Source organism: Nuphar pumila, chromosome 14, assembly GCF_984573655.1.
Source record: "Nuphar pumila chromosome 14, dmNupPumi1.hap1.1, whole genome shotgun sequence".
NCBI lineage: Eukaryota > Viridiplantae > Streptophyta > Magnoliopsida > Nymphaeales > Nymphaeaceae > Nuphar > Nuphar pumila.
The window spans coordinates 56,524,910-56,542,997 of record NC_143262.1 but is presented as its reverse complement, the minus strand read 5'-3'; the positions used below and the strand labels follow the sequence as shown (position 1 = coordinate 56,542,997).

Sequence of the window (18,088 nt, the reverse complement as noted above, 5' to 3'; positions counted from 1 at the left end):
TTTCAGCCTTTTATCGATCATTATGTAAATCGCTAAATGCGATTGGAAAGCTGGTAAAAGTAAATCATAATTTCCACAGTACACAATGCTAAACGGTTCTTCAAATTTTATTTATGAAGGCCAAACATATTGTGACCACATTTGTCTTCCTATATTCTGCACCTGCTCGTAAAAGCAAATCGCGATAGGATAAATCATTTCCGCTTTATGTCCTTTGTTGTACAAATTGTGTCAGAACACTTCTTCTAAAAAAACAAATCACTATTTGTTATAGAATGTTTCGTTACTGGTACCGAGCCAATCGGTATCAAGCAAATCATTATACATGTACTGTATCTAAATCGTTGTACAGATCGTGATAGAACACCTTCTATAAAAAAACAAATTGTGATCTCTTATATAACTGGTTGCAAGCCAATCGCGATCTCTTATAAAAAATAAATCGCGGTCACTTTTATTTATGAAGGTCGAACATTACAACGATTTGTTCAGTGGCACTTGTGTGTTACACTTATTAAAAAAAATTAAAACAATTAAAGAATGTCACATTACAAAAAAGAATTATAGAATTACAACAAAGAATTATAGAATTACAAAAAATAATTATCGGGATAAAAAGAATCGCTATAGTTTATTCAGTGGCACTTGATGACTCAGATGGACTATGACATATAAATCGTCTCTTTTTTTTTTCTTGGTGGACTCTCTATCCTCGGTGACCTCTCGCTCCCTCGATCTTATTATAAACATTGGTCATCATCTCTACCAGTGTATCATATTGTGACTGCATTTGTCTCCCCAAATTCCTCACCTGCTTTCGTAAGTCCTTATTCTCCCTCTCCAACATCTCTAACCTTATGGCAGAGACTACCTTCTTTTTTGTGAGTTGTGTTAGCTCCTCAATGTGTACTGCAACGAAAGTAATCGTTGTTGTAGTTGGAGGAAGACGATGGATGTATTTCTATGTTGGGAGACGACATGATAGGGGATAAGAGGGACGCATGGGTTCCCAATATTCTCAATGTCCAGATTTCAACGCATGGGTTCCTAATATTTTTGGAAATAGTTGGGATCATATTGTCGTTCTTTATAATCATACGCTATGGCACGAACACCTCCTTTGTTCCAGCTATCCAATTATTTCTTGTAGAGTTTGTGCCAATTCACATTCCTGACCCCACCACTATTCATCTTTCTTCTCACTTCCACAGGCTTATTTGGGGTAGATTGTCCCATGCTAGATTGTAGGAGAACTCGACTATCATGCTGCAACTCGACTTCATAATTGCTAAACAACCAAATATCGCAGTCAGATAGTCTTGCAGCCTCAACAACAACCTCTTGGTCCACGTCCTTCCCATCTCCATACGGTCTCCACACAACCTGTACATTGAAGATTATGGTTTAGGCATATATAATTATTCATGCTAATGAATGCTAAATATTAAAATGATTTATAATAACGAGTGTTAAATATATTACAATGACTCTTACTAAGAATCCTAACGATTACAATGACTGTTACTAAGAATCCTAACGATTACAATGACTTACACTAATGAAAGTTAAATGCTCAAGGGATAACGATTTGTACTAAATAATACAAAATCCTGCAACAATCATTACTTAAAAATGCAAACTATTACAATGATTTACACTAATAAAAGTTAAATGCTAAAGCGATAACGATTTGTACTAAGGAATATAAAATCATGCAACGATCATTACTTAAAAATGCAAATGATTACAACGATTTACACTGCTGAAAGTTAAATGCTAAAGCGATAACAATTTGTACTAAGAAATACAAAATCCTGCAACAATTATTACTTAAGAATGCAAATGATTACAACGATTTACAATACTGAAAGTTAAATGCTAAAGTAATAACTATTTGTACTAAGGAATACAAAATCCTGTAACGATCATTACTTAAGAATGCAAACAATTACAACAATTTATAGTATTGAAAGTTAAATGCTAAAGCGATAGTGATTTGTACTAAGAAATACAAAATCCTACAACGATCATTACTTAAGAATGCTAAACATTTCAACGATTTATACTAATGAATGATAAATACTGAAATGATTGTAAATTATTCTAAACCATTTACCTCATTTAATTGTAGACCATCTAAAATGAACTTGGCATTATCTTCCTTGACATTTATTCTAGCCCATCGGCCGATCTTTGGAAAACCACACATCGCAGAGTCATACTGAGGACGCAAGGCGACAATATGCTCCCACAACCAGGCCTATAAAATCAATATATTAGTAAGACTATAACCTTCAACGATCTTAGTCTACAACTATAAAATATGTAATAAACAATTACCTGGACAAATGGCCAAAACCCTACGACGGTTTTTGTACCCTTACTCGCATGGTAAAGTTGACTGTACAAGTGTGCGATTATATCAGCACCCCACACATAATTGTCAATTTCATCTAAGTCTTTCAAGAACTGCAGGCATAGGTAACTTATCCTCAAACCATACAATTAGAAAATAAAGTAAGTCCAAAAAAATAAAGAAGGAAGGCGCGCAACTCTCGGTCAGCTCTTTCAAATGCACATGTAGCTGACTGACCTTCTCATTTATTACGAAAAGAAGAAACTTTCATCAATGTGGATTTGCTTCCACCAAAAATACATTGACTCCAATCGTCCATCGACGTTCCTAGAAGGGCCGTGCACTTTTTCCTTACATTATAGTTTTAATCATGTAATAGGATAACACTTTCATGGCACTTAAGGCCAGTACGTCACATCTTCTAGGGTCATGGTGATCTTAAAAGAATCAAACTGGAATATATTCGTCTGATGATTCCACTTATTTACCAGGTGGATCATGGTGTTTCAACACATTTCAAAATAATGGTGGTCCAGAAGGCCACCGAAGTGCATATTTCGTAATTGATCCTTCTGATATTCACTCAATTGTCCATACCACGACAAAACTACAGGCCACTGACACCGTCATCTAAGCTTTTCACCTGGTGCTCTACTTCTCTTCTGACCTCCCTGTAACATAAAATAGCATATTATTCGTATTAATTATAAATTAGTCTCATTTGTACTTCTACACGTCGTTGCACACAGTAATCACTATAAATAATAATCATTGCACACACGATGTCACAGTAATCACTATACATAGTAATCGTTATCACAGTAATCGCTATACAGAATCATACCTATAATAGTAAATCGTTCACAGTAATCGTTATACATAATAATCGCTATATATAGTAATCGCTATCACAGTAATCACTATACATAATAATACCTATCACAGTAAATCATTCACAATAATCGCTATCACATTAATTGCTACACATAGTAATCGTTATCACAATAATACCTATCACAATAAATCATGACAGACATGATCGATTTATGTACCTTGGTTACACTTTTTTCCTCTTTATCCCCTCCATCCATGCTCTGCCTTTCTTGTTGTTCTGATGCCTCCCTCTGCTTTTCTACTTCTTCCTTCCTTTGCCTCCCTCCTTTGCTTTTCAATTTCTTCCTTCCTTTCCATTTCCTTCTCTTCTTCTTCCTGCTTTTTTCCTTTCCCTTTCCTTCTCTTCCTTTTCTTGCTTTTTCATTTCTCTTTCTTTCTCTTCTTTCTTCTGTTTCTTCCTTTCTCTTTCCTTCTCTTCCTCCTCCTTCTTTTTTCTTTCCCTTTCCTTCTCTTTCTCTTATTGCTTCTTCTTTTCTCTTTCCTTATCTTTCTTGTCCTCCTTCTCCTTCCTTTGCCTTTTTTTTCATCCTCATCCTCCTTCTTCTTCCTTTGCCTTTTCTTCTCTTCCACATCCTGATGCTTTTTCCTTTGTCTTTCATCTTCCACCTTCATCATTTGCCTTTCCTTATCTTCCTCCTCCTTCTTCTTCAATTGTTTTTCCCTCTCCTCCTCTTCCTTATTCTTTTTTTGTCTTTTCCTCTCTTCCTTCTTCTTCATTTACCTTTTCTTCCTTTGCTTTTCAAAATATTTCTGCTTCATTATTTGCCTTTCCCTCTCCTCCTCCTCCTTATTCTTTTTTTGTCTTTCCCTCTCCTCGTCCTCCTTCTTCATTTTCCTTTTCTTCCTTTGCTTTTCATTCTCCTCCTTTTTTTGCCTTTCTTTCTCCTCTGCCTTCTTCCTTTGCCTTTCCCTCTCCTCCTCCTTCTTCATTTGCCTTTGCTTTTCATTCTTCTTTTTCTTCCTTTGTTTTTTCTTCTCTTTGTCATCCTTCTTCTTCTTCATCATCTTTAGTTCTTCCTCATTCTTTCTTTGCTCTTCAGCCTCAATATCTGATGGATAATCCTTCGCATAATACAATTGCAATGCTTTGTCTTTGTCTTTATTATATTTTGATATCTTTCATAACACTCATATAGATGGGACTGACGGATAACTTCTCTAATAGTCATTCCATAAAATGACAAGGGATTTCTTGTCTGATGAGCTTTAGACATTGTTGATCAGCACAATACATCAATTTAACTACATCATTATATGTTACAACCGCCTCCCCAAGTATATAATAATACAAATTATCTCATTCGTTAAACAATCACCAACATTATAAATCATCGCAATATTTGGCTTCATAAGTAAACATCGTTGTAAGATTTAGCAAACTTAAGTACAAATCGAGGTAACTTCATAAATACACATCGCTACTGCTTTAAATGCATAAATCGTTGTTGCTTCAAACTTATAAATCATTGTATAAATTACAACCTTCATAAGTACATATCGTTGTAACATTTGGGCTTCATATGTAAACATTGTTGTACGATTTATCAAACTTAAGTACAAATCGTGGTAGTTTCATTAAATCGTTATTGCTTCAAATGTATAAATTGTTGCTCCATCGAACGTATAAATCGCTACTGCATTAAATATATAAATTATTGTTGCATTCCAACGTATAAATCGTTGTAGAAATTTAGCCTTCATAAGTACATATCGTTGAAATGTTTGGCCTTCATAAGAACAAATCATGCTAACTATTTTTCGAAGCCTAGAAGGTGGATAGGTACAAATTGATTTATTTCAATATAAAAATAGGTGTTATTTAGCATGAATAGTACAACCAGTTATAAGATTTAGCATTCAGATTTACAAATCAATTTGTTTGCATAACAAAACCTTACATGAAACTCACCGAAATCATTGAAGTTTTGGTAATTCGACAGTGGAGGAGAAACACTCAGAAGGTAGATGCAACTGATGGTGGCAACGATGCTGCCACTGCGCAGACGATGACAAAGGATGCTCCAGCAGCAGCAGATGAAGGGAAAGGTTGCTCTGACGACATTAGACGATGGCAAAGGGTGCTCCAGTGGTAGCAGACGACGGTAAAGGGTGCTCCGGTGGAAGCAGACGACGACAAAAGAGGGTCCGGTGGGAGCAGATGACGGCAAAGGGAGCTTCTGTTATAGCAGATGGTGCAAAAGTTTACTGCTTAGGGAAAAAACAGAACGTTTGGACTTTGAAGAGTTAACATCATTCTTGAACCGGCGTTTCACTTTTCTAGATGGAAGTTCTCAAACCATCATTTTACTTTTCTAGATGGAGGACATTTTTATCCTTTTCTCGAACCGTCATTTCATGACGAGAATGATGGTAAAGGGTACTTAAGTCTTTGCAACTTCGATGTTAGGTGATGCTGACACACACAGGGATACGAGCCCCACATGCTTTTATATGTGGCGCTCATTCAGACCCCCGAACACGCACTGTAGCTAATGGCCATCTTTAGGGGGAACATATAACCTGCTTTGGTTTTCCACCGTTGCTGCACTTTATTGGAGGATCACAACCGCATCTAAAATAGCTAGAAAAAGATCCAAACCTTTGAGATTCATAATTGACAAGTAAAGGCTGAAACAAATCCTACTGGGTTGTGCTTGGTATAAAAAGATATCCAACAGTACTCCTAGAGGCCCAAGTGAAAAAACTCTTCACACTAAAGAAATGTAGAGGAATTAAAATAACACCAAGCACTAGAATGTTTGCAAAAGCCATGGAGTTGAAAACATAAGAAAACCCATAAGCATTAGTCATCATCAATATTAGCATAAAAGACCACCACAAAAGATAGTCCAATAATGCACTAAAGAACACTTTAAGAGGGAAATAAAACCTTAAAAAACATTCTCTACAATTTAAATCCTACAAGGGATATCTAAGCTAATAATCTGATCACCACAAAATTTCTCCTTTATTTCTGCAAAAATTGGCTGAGTTCCTCATTCCCCATCTCAAATCTCAAAACCAAACAAACTCCAAACAAAAAGAGAGTCTGGTAATTAAAGTTGATGAAATGAAGAGATAAAATAGAGTATAATGAGAAAAGAAGAATAACAGAAGGCCCGAGCAATGCAGAGAAAGTCTATTGGAAGACGACCGCTTTGATAGAATTTCAATTAGGTCTTCTTCATTTCTGGTGTCTGAATTTGTTTTATGGCTCCCCACCACACAGGAGAGAGAGAGAGAGAGACGCTTAGCATGTTGTGGAGTTCAAGATAGGAAGGAGGAGGAGAAAACCCCCAAACGTTTCACCATAATTCATGGGCACACCAAAGTTTTCATAGTGCAAATGTCTGCAAAAGTTTTTATTTGGGTTAATCAATTGACCTCAATCATAAACTAATATCGAATTAATCTTGGGTTAACCAAACTCATGTTTTGAAGTTACCATTTTTACCCCTATAATTGGCAAAATAAAAATACTAGTTTGCCCTTATTCTAAAAGTATGAACTAAATAAGTTTGACCGTTTGTAAGGCTATCAACTGAATGTTTTGAGTAAAAAAGTTAATGACTATAATGGCACTTGAACCCTTGACCTCTTCAATAAAAAACAAGATACTAACCACTACGCCATAAAATTTATTATTGATTATTTAAAATGATTTATATAAAGCATAAATTACAATAAGCTAATCAATGCAATAATCACTTGACCCACCAATAGCATAACTGGGTTCGTTTGGCTCCTCAATAGCTAACCTGATAAATATCTGAGCCAAAACTAAAAACATTTTCATTTAACCCAAAAGTTAAATTGGTTATAGTTAACAAAAGATTTACTATTTCAAGAATCAAAATCAATTAGTTATTGCCATGATGGTGACTATGCGGTCTCTGAGTGCAACTGGGTATAAATATCTGAATCGGAACTAAATGCATTTTCATTTGACCCAAAAGCCAATCAAGGTTTTACTATTTCAAGAATGTAGATCAATTAGCTACTATCATGATGGTGACTATAAGAGCTCTAAGTGCAACTGGGTCTGTTTGGTTCCTTAGAGAGACAGTGTAACTCCTACATTTTTTTAGAATTTATTAAATAATAAAAATATGAGTTTTTCAAATTAAATTAGATAAAAAAAATGGAAGTGCAATTAATATTAACTTGAAGTAAATTCATATGTTAAATAGGGACATGATTAAATTAGTTCAAAATTGAATTTTTAAAAGTGAAGTTAATTAGAGTCTCTTAGTATTCAATTTAAGTTCGAATTTGAATTACTTGTTATTTTGGATTTGAAATTAACATTTTATTTAATGTCAACTTGAAATTGAATTTACATGTTAAATTGAATCACAATTAAAGTAGGGTTTGAAATTGAATATAAAATTCAAGTTTATTTGGAATTTATTTATATTTAAAATTTAAACTATCTCGAGTGCAATTTAATGTAAATTTGGATTTTTATTTGGATATGGGTTTTAGTAATTAGACATGGATGTGGATTGGGTTTAGGTTTGCTTAAATGGGTTTGGATCCCAATTGGATTTGAAATCCAAAAGGAGAATTCATATGATAATTGAAAGTAATTAACTAATGGAGTGGAAATTTAAATTAAAACATAACTTAATGGAAAAGAAAAAAAATGTATAGACCTTAAACCTTCCTACTTTTTGACATTCTTCATTGTTGTGAGATGTTCTCTCACTCACAGAAGTGGCTTCTTCTTGTGAAGATCTGATGCTATTGCACCTTTGTAATACATGGTGTCGGAGATCATAAATAGTTGTCACTCTTTATGATAATAAGACAATTGGTATTTTGTGATTTTTTTTTCCTCTACAATTTTGGGGTGTTACAATTGATATCAGAGCGAGATGAAAATATTGACTTAAGACTTGTCCAACAGTCCGGCATCGCTCGGTGAGTAAGTTTCAATTTATATATTTGATTTACTTATGGTGTTATTGTTTGATAGAAATTTGTTTGTGCAAGTGAGAACCTATAAACAATGCTAGGGATATCACTTCACATGCTTGACTGTAGGGCCTAGGAACCTATACAAAAATTTGCTTTTTGGCTATTGAGGTTAAATTAATTGATTACAATCCGTAGTGGAAGTGTGATGATTTATTTTTGGTAATTCTTAAATTCAATAATTTGTATTGAATTTCGAAAATGATTTTTTTTAATAATGTAATACTCATAAATTTTTTATAGTTATTAAGCAAATAAATGATAAAAGCAAAATTCCCCATAAAATTTGATAAATAACCCTAGTTAAATTTTGTAAATAAAATTTCTTTAAGGAGAAAATGATGTAACACGTGCAATTTTTTAGAATTTATTAAATAATAAAAACATGAGTTTTTTAACTTAAATTAGATAAAAAAAATTAGAAGTGAAATTAAATGTTAACTTGAAGTACATTCACATGTTAAATAGAGACATAATTAAATTAGTTTGAAATTGAATTTTTAAAAGTGAAGTTAATTAGAGTCAATTTACACTTAGTATTCAATTTAAATTTGAATATGACTTACTCATTATTTTGGATTTGAAATTAGACTTTTATTTAATGTCAACTTGAAATTAAATTTAGATGTTAAATTGAATCACAATTGAAGTAGGGTTTGAAATTGAATTCAAATTTTAAATTTATTTGGAGTTATATGATATTTAAAATTTAATCTAATTCGAGTGCAATTTAATATAAATTTGAATTTTTATTTGGATATGGGTTTTACTAATTGGACATGACTGTGGATTGGATTTGGGTTTGCTTAAATGGGTTTAGATCCCAATTAGATTTGAAATCCAAAAGGGGAACCAATTGAGAATTAAAAGTAATTAACTAATGGAATGAAAATTTAAATTAAAACACAACTTAATGGAAAAGTAGGAGTCCATGGGCTGGACGTTCCCCCTATGTGGGCCAGCCTAATGGGTATCTACATTGCCTAAAATGATTAGAACGAAAAATTTAGTTTGAAAACCTTCATAAGTTAATTCAATTTTTTTTTTAGGTTTCCTAAATAAAATTAGAAACTATCCTAGCATATAAGCTTTGAGATTTCCTAAGCTCGGTTAGGTTGGCATGTCCCACCCTAGTGGGCCCCTTGACCATGGATAGAACCTCTACAAGAAGTAAGACAAGGTAAAATCAAAACTTACTTAATAATAATAATATATAGGCTAATGATTCAAGGTTTCTAATTTAAGCATTTAATAATTCAAGAAAATAAAAAGATTGCTTTGAAAATAAAGTGGGCTGAAAAAGGGGAGAAACAAAAGGAAACCATTGGGATTTTAGAATCCTAATAGTTATTTAAGGAGAAGGTCACACGCCCCACCCTCCTTTAGTCTCTCTCTCTCTCTCTCAATCCTCTCTCTTGTCTCTCCTTCTTTCCTCCATAAGTTTGGAGGTCTGAACTTATTTGGTGGAGTTATGGATCAAAGAGGTGCAGTCCTAGTCAGAGGTGACATTTGGTTAGAGCTCTTGAATAGCGAGTTCGGTGTCTGACGACTTTCAATAATTGAAGTACGGGCTTCTAATCTGATACATATAGACTAAAACTTGTATACACGAGCATACTTTGATTTATAACCTTTTACTAAACTCATATATCAGTCTAAATACAACCGAAACTGATATAAGTTTAGGATTTTTGATCACCAAAATTGATTTTTGGGAAAAAACTTGATTTCAGTGCGAAAAGAATGTTTTTACCAAACTAGGTTTTAGGTAAATTTGATTTCATACCTAATCGAGTTCAACCACGATGCAATTTGGTTCATTCCATATAAATTTGAATTCTGAAAAAAAAATTATAATTTTTTATCAAGAACTAAATATTATAAGTGACAAGCATGATTGTGTCACTGCCAAGTGGTTAAACGTCGACAGAAACTGGTCCTTTGACAAATCGGTCACTTGTGAAAGGCCCTAATATGCTCGGATCATACCTAATTTGAAAACGTAAATGGGTTTGATTAGTTTTGTAATAAATTTGTTTTAAATATATACAAATGATAAATGTGATTATAGTCTTGTGTGTATTCCTTATGATTCAACACACATTTTATCTTAATATGATTAATCCCAGTTGGTAAAACATGGTTAGCCATCTTGATTCAAGACGCAAGGTATAAAGTAATTTTCAATAACTTGATAGATAGGCATAAGGGGATATTGTAGGTAGTGAATGTTTGCCTGTTTTTTTTTTTCTCAATCGATCTCATAGTGATAAACATCTAATATATGATGGTTATATTTTTTTTGATCTAGAATATTGGTTGAAACCTAAGGATACACTACTATTGGAAATTCACTAGGCATGAGCTGATGTGTGTTCTTAATATTCATGAGATATATAAGGATGACATTTTTACTGATAGAATAAATATGTTGCTTTGCATGGTAATTATGGCCCAATTCACAGGGAGGTGATATTTTTATAGAAAATGTTTAGACCTTTTGGGTCTGATCCGATTACTGATCAGAACTAAGCCCAGACCCTAGAAGTCGGATCAGACCGGTCCTCATATAAAACTAGGTTTGTCGACACTCCAATGACAGTTGTAATATATATATATATATATATATATATATATATATATATATATATATATATATATATATATATATTATGACAGACCAACCCTGTCACGGGCTCGGCATGCTAATTTTTAAATAAAAAAAAGTATGGACCTTTAGGGTTTGATCCAGTCACATATCATACCTGAACCTAAGCCCAGTCGGATCAGACCAATCCCTATTGGGATTGCTTCTATCCAGATATATGACCAATATTCCAACAAAAAAGAAGAAGTCAATTGGTATTTTTATCAATCTTTGAATGTTTATGAGGACCATGGATTGTTCTTTTATAGTGGGAGGAACCACTCATGGTTTAGTAATGACATAGTTCTTTATGAATTCAAATATGTTAGTCATGCTTTAAATTGAATTTTTAATATCGGTTATGAGAAAACCTTTAGACTGGCTAGATCGAAAATGTCTATTTTGCATGTGTTATTAATTCTAGTTATGTTTTGTTTTTCATAGTCATTATACATGATAAGTGTTTATATATCATTGGAAAAATCTTTGTTATGTGGGTTGTAACTGAAAGCAAAAAAAAATTTACACATAACATAGTTTGACTCTTCTACTCGCCCGAGTAAACCTGTAATTGTGTATGGCTACTCACCACTACCCGGTAAAATGTTTGTATCTCTCTCATTATGTGGAGTTTTTACGAAGAGTTTGTGGTGTATGAAAGCTGACAAAATTGTGCATGTTTTTATAGAAAAAAGAGTTTTGGTCTCAGTTTGTATACAGAATGGTGACTGCAGTAACAACAGGGCAAATCTTGCCTAACCGGCTCCCGAGTTGAATATTGACAGGTTAAGCTATACAAAGTATGAACTCCTGATGTTAATGCATGGATTTGAATGCTAAACTAATATGCAATTGTGACATGAAATGTTATATAAATGCATGTTTTAAATTTCTAATAAACATGATATCAGATGAATTATTATTTCATGCTAATGAATGAATGACCCTTAATATTGAGAATTTACATATGCATGTTATTAATTATATTCAATGCCTATGCATGAATGCGTAAGTGAAAGTGAACATATTATAATTTGCATCAAGACATGAAAGCATTATTGACATTGAATCATGCATCAAGGTACCCAAACTAGAGGCACAAATCTTAGTGATAGATTCATTATGCGTGTAAATAAAAAAAATAATAGAATTAATGTAATTAAAAGAATAATATGTGAATATTTATTCTATTGAGGCTGATAATGAGAGGGTAAGCAGTATTCCAAGCTTCGTGAAACCAATTTTTTGAACACGAAAGGTTGCTCCTTCCCAACCAAAGAGATAGGAGAAGCCTCCACATTAGTCGCGTGGTGACAGGTTAAGGAACTTATGAGTGAAGTCTGATGCATCAGGTCTGATTTATTAGATATATAACCAATATTCCAACAAAAAAAAAAACCATCAGTACTTTTATCGATCTTTGAATGTTTATGAGAACCATGTATTATTCTGCTATAGAGGGCATAACCACTCATGGTTTAGTCGTGACATAGTTCTTTATGAATTCAAATATGTTAGTTATGCTTTAAATTGAATTTTTAAAGTCAGTTACGAGAAAACTTCTAGATCGGTTAGATCAAAAATGTCTATTTTGCATGCTTTATTAATTCTAGTAATGTCTTGTTTTTTGTAGTCATTGTATATGATAAGTGTTTTCATATGTGTTTATATATCAGTGGGAAAATCTCTGTTATGTGGGTTATGACTGAAAGAAAAAAAAGTTCACACATAACATAGTTTGACTCTTTTACTCGCCCGAGTGAACCTGTCATTGTGTATGGCTACTAACCACTACCTGGTAAAATGTTTGTACCTCTCTCGTTATGTGTAGTTTTTATGAATGGTTTGTGATGTATGAAAGTTGACAAAAATGTACATATTCTATAGAAAAATGAGCTCTAGTCTCGGTTTGTGTACATAATGGTGATTGTTGTAACAATAGGGCAAATCTTGCCTAACTGACTCCTGAGCTTAATATGGATTGGTTAAGCTATACAAAGTATGAACTCCTGATGTTAATGCATGGATTTGAATGCTAAATTAACATGCAATTGTGACCTAAAATGTTGTGTAAATGCATGTTTTAAATTTCTAATAAACATGATATCAGATGAATTGTTACTTCATGCCAATGAATAAATGAACACTACTATTGAAAATTTGCATATGCATATGCATTATAGTGTGACATGTGGCTATGTGTAGATGCATGTTATTAATTATATTCAATGCTTGTGAATGAATGTGTAAGTGAAAGTGAATGCAATATAATTTGCATCAAGATATGAAAGCATTATTGACATTGAATCATGCATCAAGGTGCCCAAACTAGAGACACGAATCTTAGTGATAAATTCATTGTGAAAAACAATAGAATTAATGTAATTAAAAGAATAATATATGAACATCATTTCTATTGAGGCTTATAATGAGAGTGTAAACGATACTTCAAGCTCCGTGAAACCAAGTTTTTGAGCATGAAAGGTTGCTCCTCCCAAACCAAAGAGATAAGAGGAGTCTTCACTTTAGCCACAGGGTGGCAGGTTAAGAAACTTATGAGTGAAATCTGATGCATCAGGTTGGAGGTGCTGGGAGCTCTCTATCGACTAGGTCGTCCCTCACCCAGTACTGGTGAAAGGTGTTCAACCATGGTTAAGCCATAACTTGTTTAAATATACCCTTTCTAAGTCGTGGTCCTAATCTAGATTAAGTCTGTTAGTACCTACAGGACTAAGAAGTGAAACTCTAAATGTATGTGCATTTATAAAGCCATGACATGTATCATGTAAAAAGAAAACTTAAATGAAGATAATTAAAGTCACTCATGTATGAAAATGCAATTGATTCTTTATCGATAAGTGCATGCATTATTTACATGCTCATGTATAAGATTGTTAATTATTTATGAATGCTATTCTTATTATGTAATTGTGATATCATGCATACTTGAAATGAATACTTGCCTAAATCAATGTTTGAATTTATTGAAATATGTTTATGTATACTGGTTTTGTTTACCTGTGTTGGTATTCTCTACTAGGCTTTCACAAGTCTAACCCGTTTTATGGTTTTTTTGGTGAAGTATGATGTATAGTTGCGGAGCAAATGTGGGATGCGAGGATAGCGTAGAGAGCCCGTCTTTTCCTTTTTTAGTAATAGTTTTAGATATTGTTATTTTAAACTGAAAATAGTTTGATGTGAATTTTATATTATTAAAATTGAATTAAATTTTAATTGTGAATGTTATTCGTATTTTAATTCAGTTATAAGGATTGTTTATTTTGTAACTTGCCCATATAGGGGTGTAACTAGGTCTGGTATACCCAACCAGAACTAATGCCTTGGACCGATATTGGTGGACCCATGAGTTTGGGTTGAGTCCAAAATATAGATTCACAATGAAAATGGGGTCTCTCCATGGTTGGTGGGAGTTGTCATTGAATGTCTCCTTGTGGTGGGACGTTGCAGGTTCAAACCCCAATGGTATGTTGAGTAATAAATGGTGGGGGTATGCCTAACCCTAGCTTGTCTTAAAAAAAAATGAAGACACAAACGGGCTCAAAATACAAGATATGCATTTTCAACAATGTCATAAATTTCAGTATTTAAGGTCTATATTACAACAAAATAGAGGATTTAAAGTAGATATCACTAATAAAATCAGCCATTTAGGTTAAGTGGAAACATGCTAGTGGCATGTTATGTGATAAAAAACAACCTCTATGATTGAGAAAGTATGTTTCTACAAGACTGCTATGAGCTCAATACAATGCATATTGTAGAAATGAGTATGCTGAGATGGATTCTTGGGGTTACAAAAAATGATAAAATTATAAGTGAATATATTAGAATGCGCCTAGGAGTCAGATCAATAAAAGATAAAATAAGTAAATATCGTCCAAGATGGTTTGAACATGTTATGCAAAGACCACTCATAATGCCCATGAGAAAGGTTGACATGGTACAAGTAGGAGCTAGAAAAAAGAAAAATCACTGAAAACTCGAAAGGAGGCAGTTAAAAGTGACAAGAAATATTGCAAAGTGACTGAATTTTAGCTATAGATAGACAGGAATGTAAAAATAAGACACGTAAAGTCAGCCCCATGTAGTTGGGATAAGGCTTGATGATGATGATAATGATGACTCGAATCCAAACGGATCGACCCGTTTATGTACCTGGACCAAAATGATTCTTCATATTTTAAACTGAACAAAACAATTATGTACCTGAATCGATTATACACCTGAACCCAAACTGACACGTACCTAAACTCACTTCATACCTGATCCATTTGAAAAATTCTAATTAGTAAATATTATATATTCAATTAAACATTTAAAATGTTAATAAACTTAGAATTAATGTGCATTGCATTTTACTTGAACTGCCTTTTTGTCATAAAATTGTTGGATTGAAGTGAATCCCATAATAATACTCGAGAACTCGTTGAATTTGAGACATTTTGAATACGATATATCAATGGTTTTTTTCTTTCAACTTAAGATGTTTGGTTCGCATGGATATGGTCTTTTTTATGTTCAAAATTTGACATTATTTATAATAGATATTAAATTTCAATTTTGTTAGCGTGTAATCTTCTTAATAAACACTTGATTCTATTAATTTATATATTTTTTATTGATGGGTAATTAGGTCTAGAATACCAATCATATCAATACCTGAGCTGAAACTCAAACCCCTTAACCTATATGGGTCTAGTTTGACTTGAACTTGACTTGAATCAAAACAGGTCCGATAAAGACCCGTCCCAATGTATACCCATATAGGTCCACAGTTTCCAGCTGTACCCAAACCGGAATCCAAATTAGATTGGGTTGGGATTGGATATTATTTTTATACCCGATTTAGAATAGAGTCCCATAAGACCGGACCCGGTTACACCCCTAAACCATGTTGGTTTCGGCCTATGTTTAAGTCCGATCCTTCGTTTTTCAAGTCGCACCTTGTTCATTTCTCATCAACAACCCCATATATACGGACATAACTTATGTTTATAATAAATTGATCTTCTCTTTTCTCCCGAAAAAACCTCCCCCATCCGGGAAACAAAAAAGGAAAGCCCGTTAATTATAATGATAAAAAGTGGATGTATTATGTGAAATAGGTGATAACTTCGGTGTGCATTTACAATGTAGTCTAGCCTGAAATGTTTGTAGAATGAAAATAGTCAAAATATCCTTAATAAAAAAGGAAATAGTCAAAATACAATAACCTCCCTGAACAAAATGTAGAATGTTGTGCAAAAGTGTCCAGAGAGAGAGAGAGAGAGAGAGAGAGAGAGATGTCCTGCTGGAGTTCTTTCCAGAACTTGGGATTCCCTGCGATTCCAAATTCCTTCCAAACAAACACGACCGCTCCCCGTAGGTCCGGGCCCGGGGGAAACAAGATCTGGAGTTGCGCGAGCCCGAAGAATCCTAGGGATACCGAGTTGTCGGTAGCGGCGGACGGATGTAGACCTCGGCGTCTGTGCAGATGCGGCCGGCGACTCTTCCTCGGTGGCTCTCCGTTCCTGCTGAACCTTCCCGCCATGGCCCACCGTCCATTCGACGCCCCCTCCGTCGATCCAACGGTTTGGAGTTCTTCGTTTTCCTCTTTCCTTATCCCAATTACCAGAAAACATTTTCTCGAGAAATGACCAAACGCTTTTCAGTTTGTTCGTTGGGATTTTTCTTAGTTTGTTTCAACAAAGTTAATCGTTTTCTCTAGTAAGCTGTTAATGTGTTCTAAGTACCAACACTCTCTCGACGACCCAACTTGCTTTCCATGGAACCAATATGGCGTTTCCCATCGAGCCCATGTCGTGTTTTCATTCGTAGAATTGGGATTTTTTTTTTGTTGCCCTTGACTGCGGAGGAGAGCAGTGGCGGAGCTAGGAATCTAAACTAGGGTGGGCACAAATGCACAGTGAAAAGAAAAAAAACACAAAAAACTTAAAACTTGATTAAATATTCATGCTATAAAAAAACTAAATAAAAAACCCATATCCTAACTCCTAAATTCTAACAATCATCCTTCATATATATAATAATTAAAAAAACCCTAAAATTCTAAGTTTATAACTAAAATCAAGTGTGTGGAATCAAGTTTAATGTTGATTGAAAAAAAACATAAGCAACTAAATACTAATTGGAAAAAACACAAAAAACCTTAAAACCTAATGAAATATCATGGTTCATGTTATTTAAAAAATTAAAACTAAATAAAAAACCTAAATCCTAAACAAACATCATTCACATGTACATGCTAATTAAAAAAACCTAAAATTCTAAGTTTCTAACTAAAATTAAGTATGTGAAATCATGTTTGATGTCGATTAAAAATAAAAACACTAAAATACCTAATTGCGTATTCACCTCATTTAAAAAACCTAAATGCTAATCGAAAAAACACAATAAAACCTAAAACTTAATTAAATATTCATGTTGTTTAAAAAGCTAAATATAAAACTTAAAGCCTAACCCTTAAATCGTAACAACCGCCATTCATATATATAATAATTAAAAAGTCCTAAAATTCTAAGTTTATAACTAAAATCAAACACGTGGAATCAAGTTTAATGTTGATTGAAATGTAAAAACACAAAAATGCTTGCATGCTAATTGAAAAAAAATACACAGGAAAACTTGAAACCTAATGAAATATTCATGGTTAATCCCATTTAAAAGTTAAAAACTAAATAAAAAAACTAAATGCTAAAATAGCACTATCCACATATATATGCTAATTGAAAAACAAAAACAAAAATTCTAAGTTTCTAACTAAAATAAAACACGTGGAATCATGTTTAATGTTGATTAAAAATGAAAATATTAAAATACCTAATTAAGTATTCACCTCATTAAAAAACCCAAAATCAAACACCTAAACACTAATTGCAAAAAATTCAAAAAATGCAAAAAAACCTAAAACTTTAATTAAATATTCATGCTATTTAAAAAATGAAAACCTAAATCCTAACCGCTAAATCTTGAAAACATCATTCATATATATAATAATTAAAAAAACCTTAATATTTTAAGTTTATAACTAAAATCAAGCATGTGGAATCAATTTTAATGTTGATTGAAATGTAAAAAAACAAAAATGCCTAAACGGTAATTGAAAAAAACACAAATACCCTAAAACCTAATGAAATATTCATGGTTCATGCTATTTAAAAACTAAGAACTAAGTCAAAAACCTAAATCTTAAA

The 18,088-nt window shown here is 33.1% G+C and overlaps 1 protein-coding gene across 2 annotated transcripts in view; it reads left to right on the top strand.

Moving 5' to 3' along the window:
• The first annotated feature begins 16,146 nt into the window (after nucleotides 1-16,146).
• Nucleotides 16,147-18,088, top strand: part of LOC149816853 (uncharacterized) — a 174,974-nt gene continuing 173,032 nt past the window's right edge. For both annotated transcript variants that reach the window (XM_089988100.1, XM_089988101.1), the window contains exon 1: nucleotides 16,147-16,465. In XM_089988100.1, coding sequence (XP_089844226.1) covers nucleotides 16,178-16,465 — 288 coding nt within the window. In that variant the 5' untranslated portion in view covers nucleotides 16,147-16,177. The remainder of the gene's footprint in view (nucleotides 16,466-18,088) is intronic.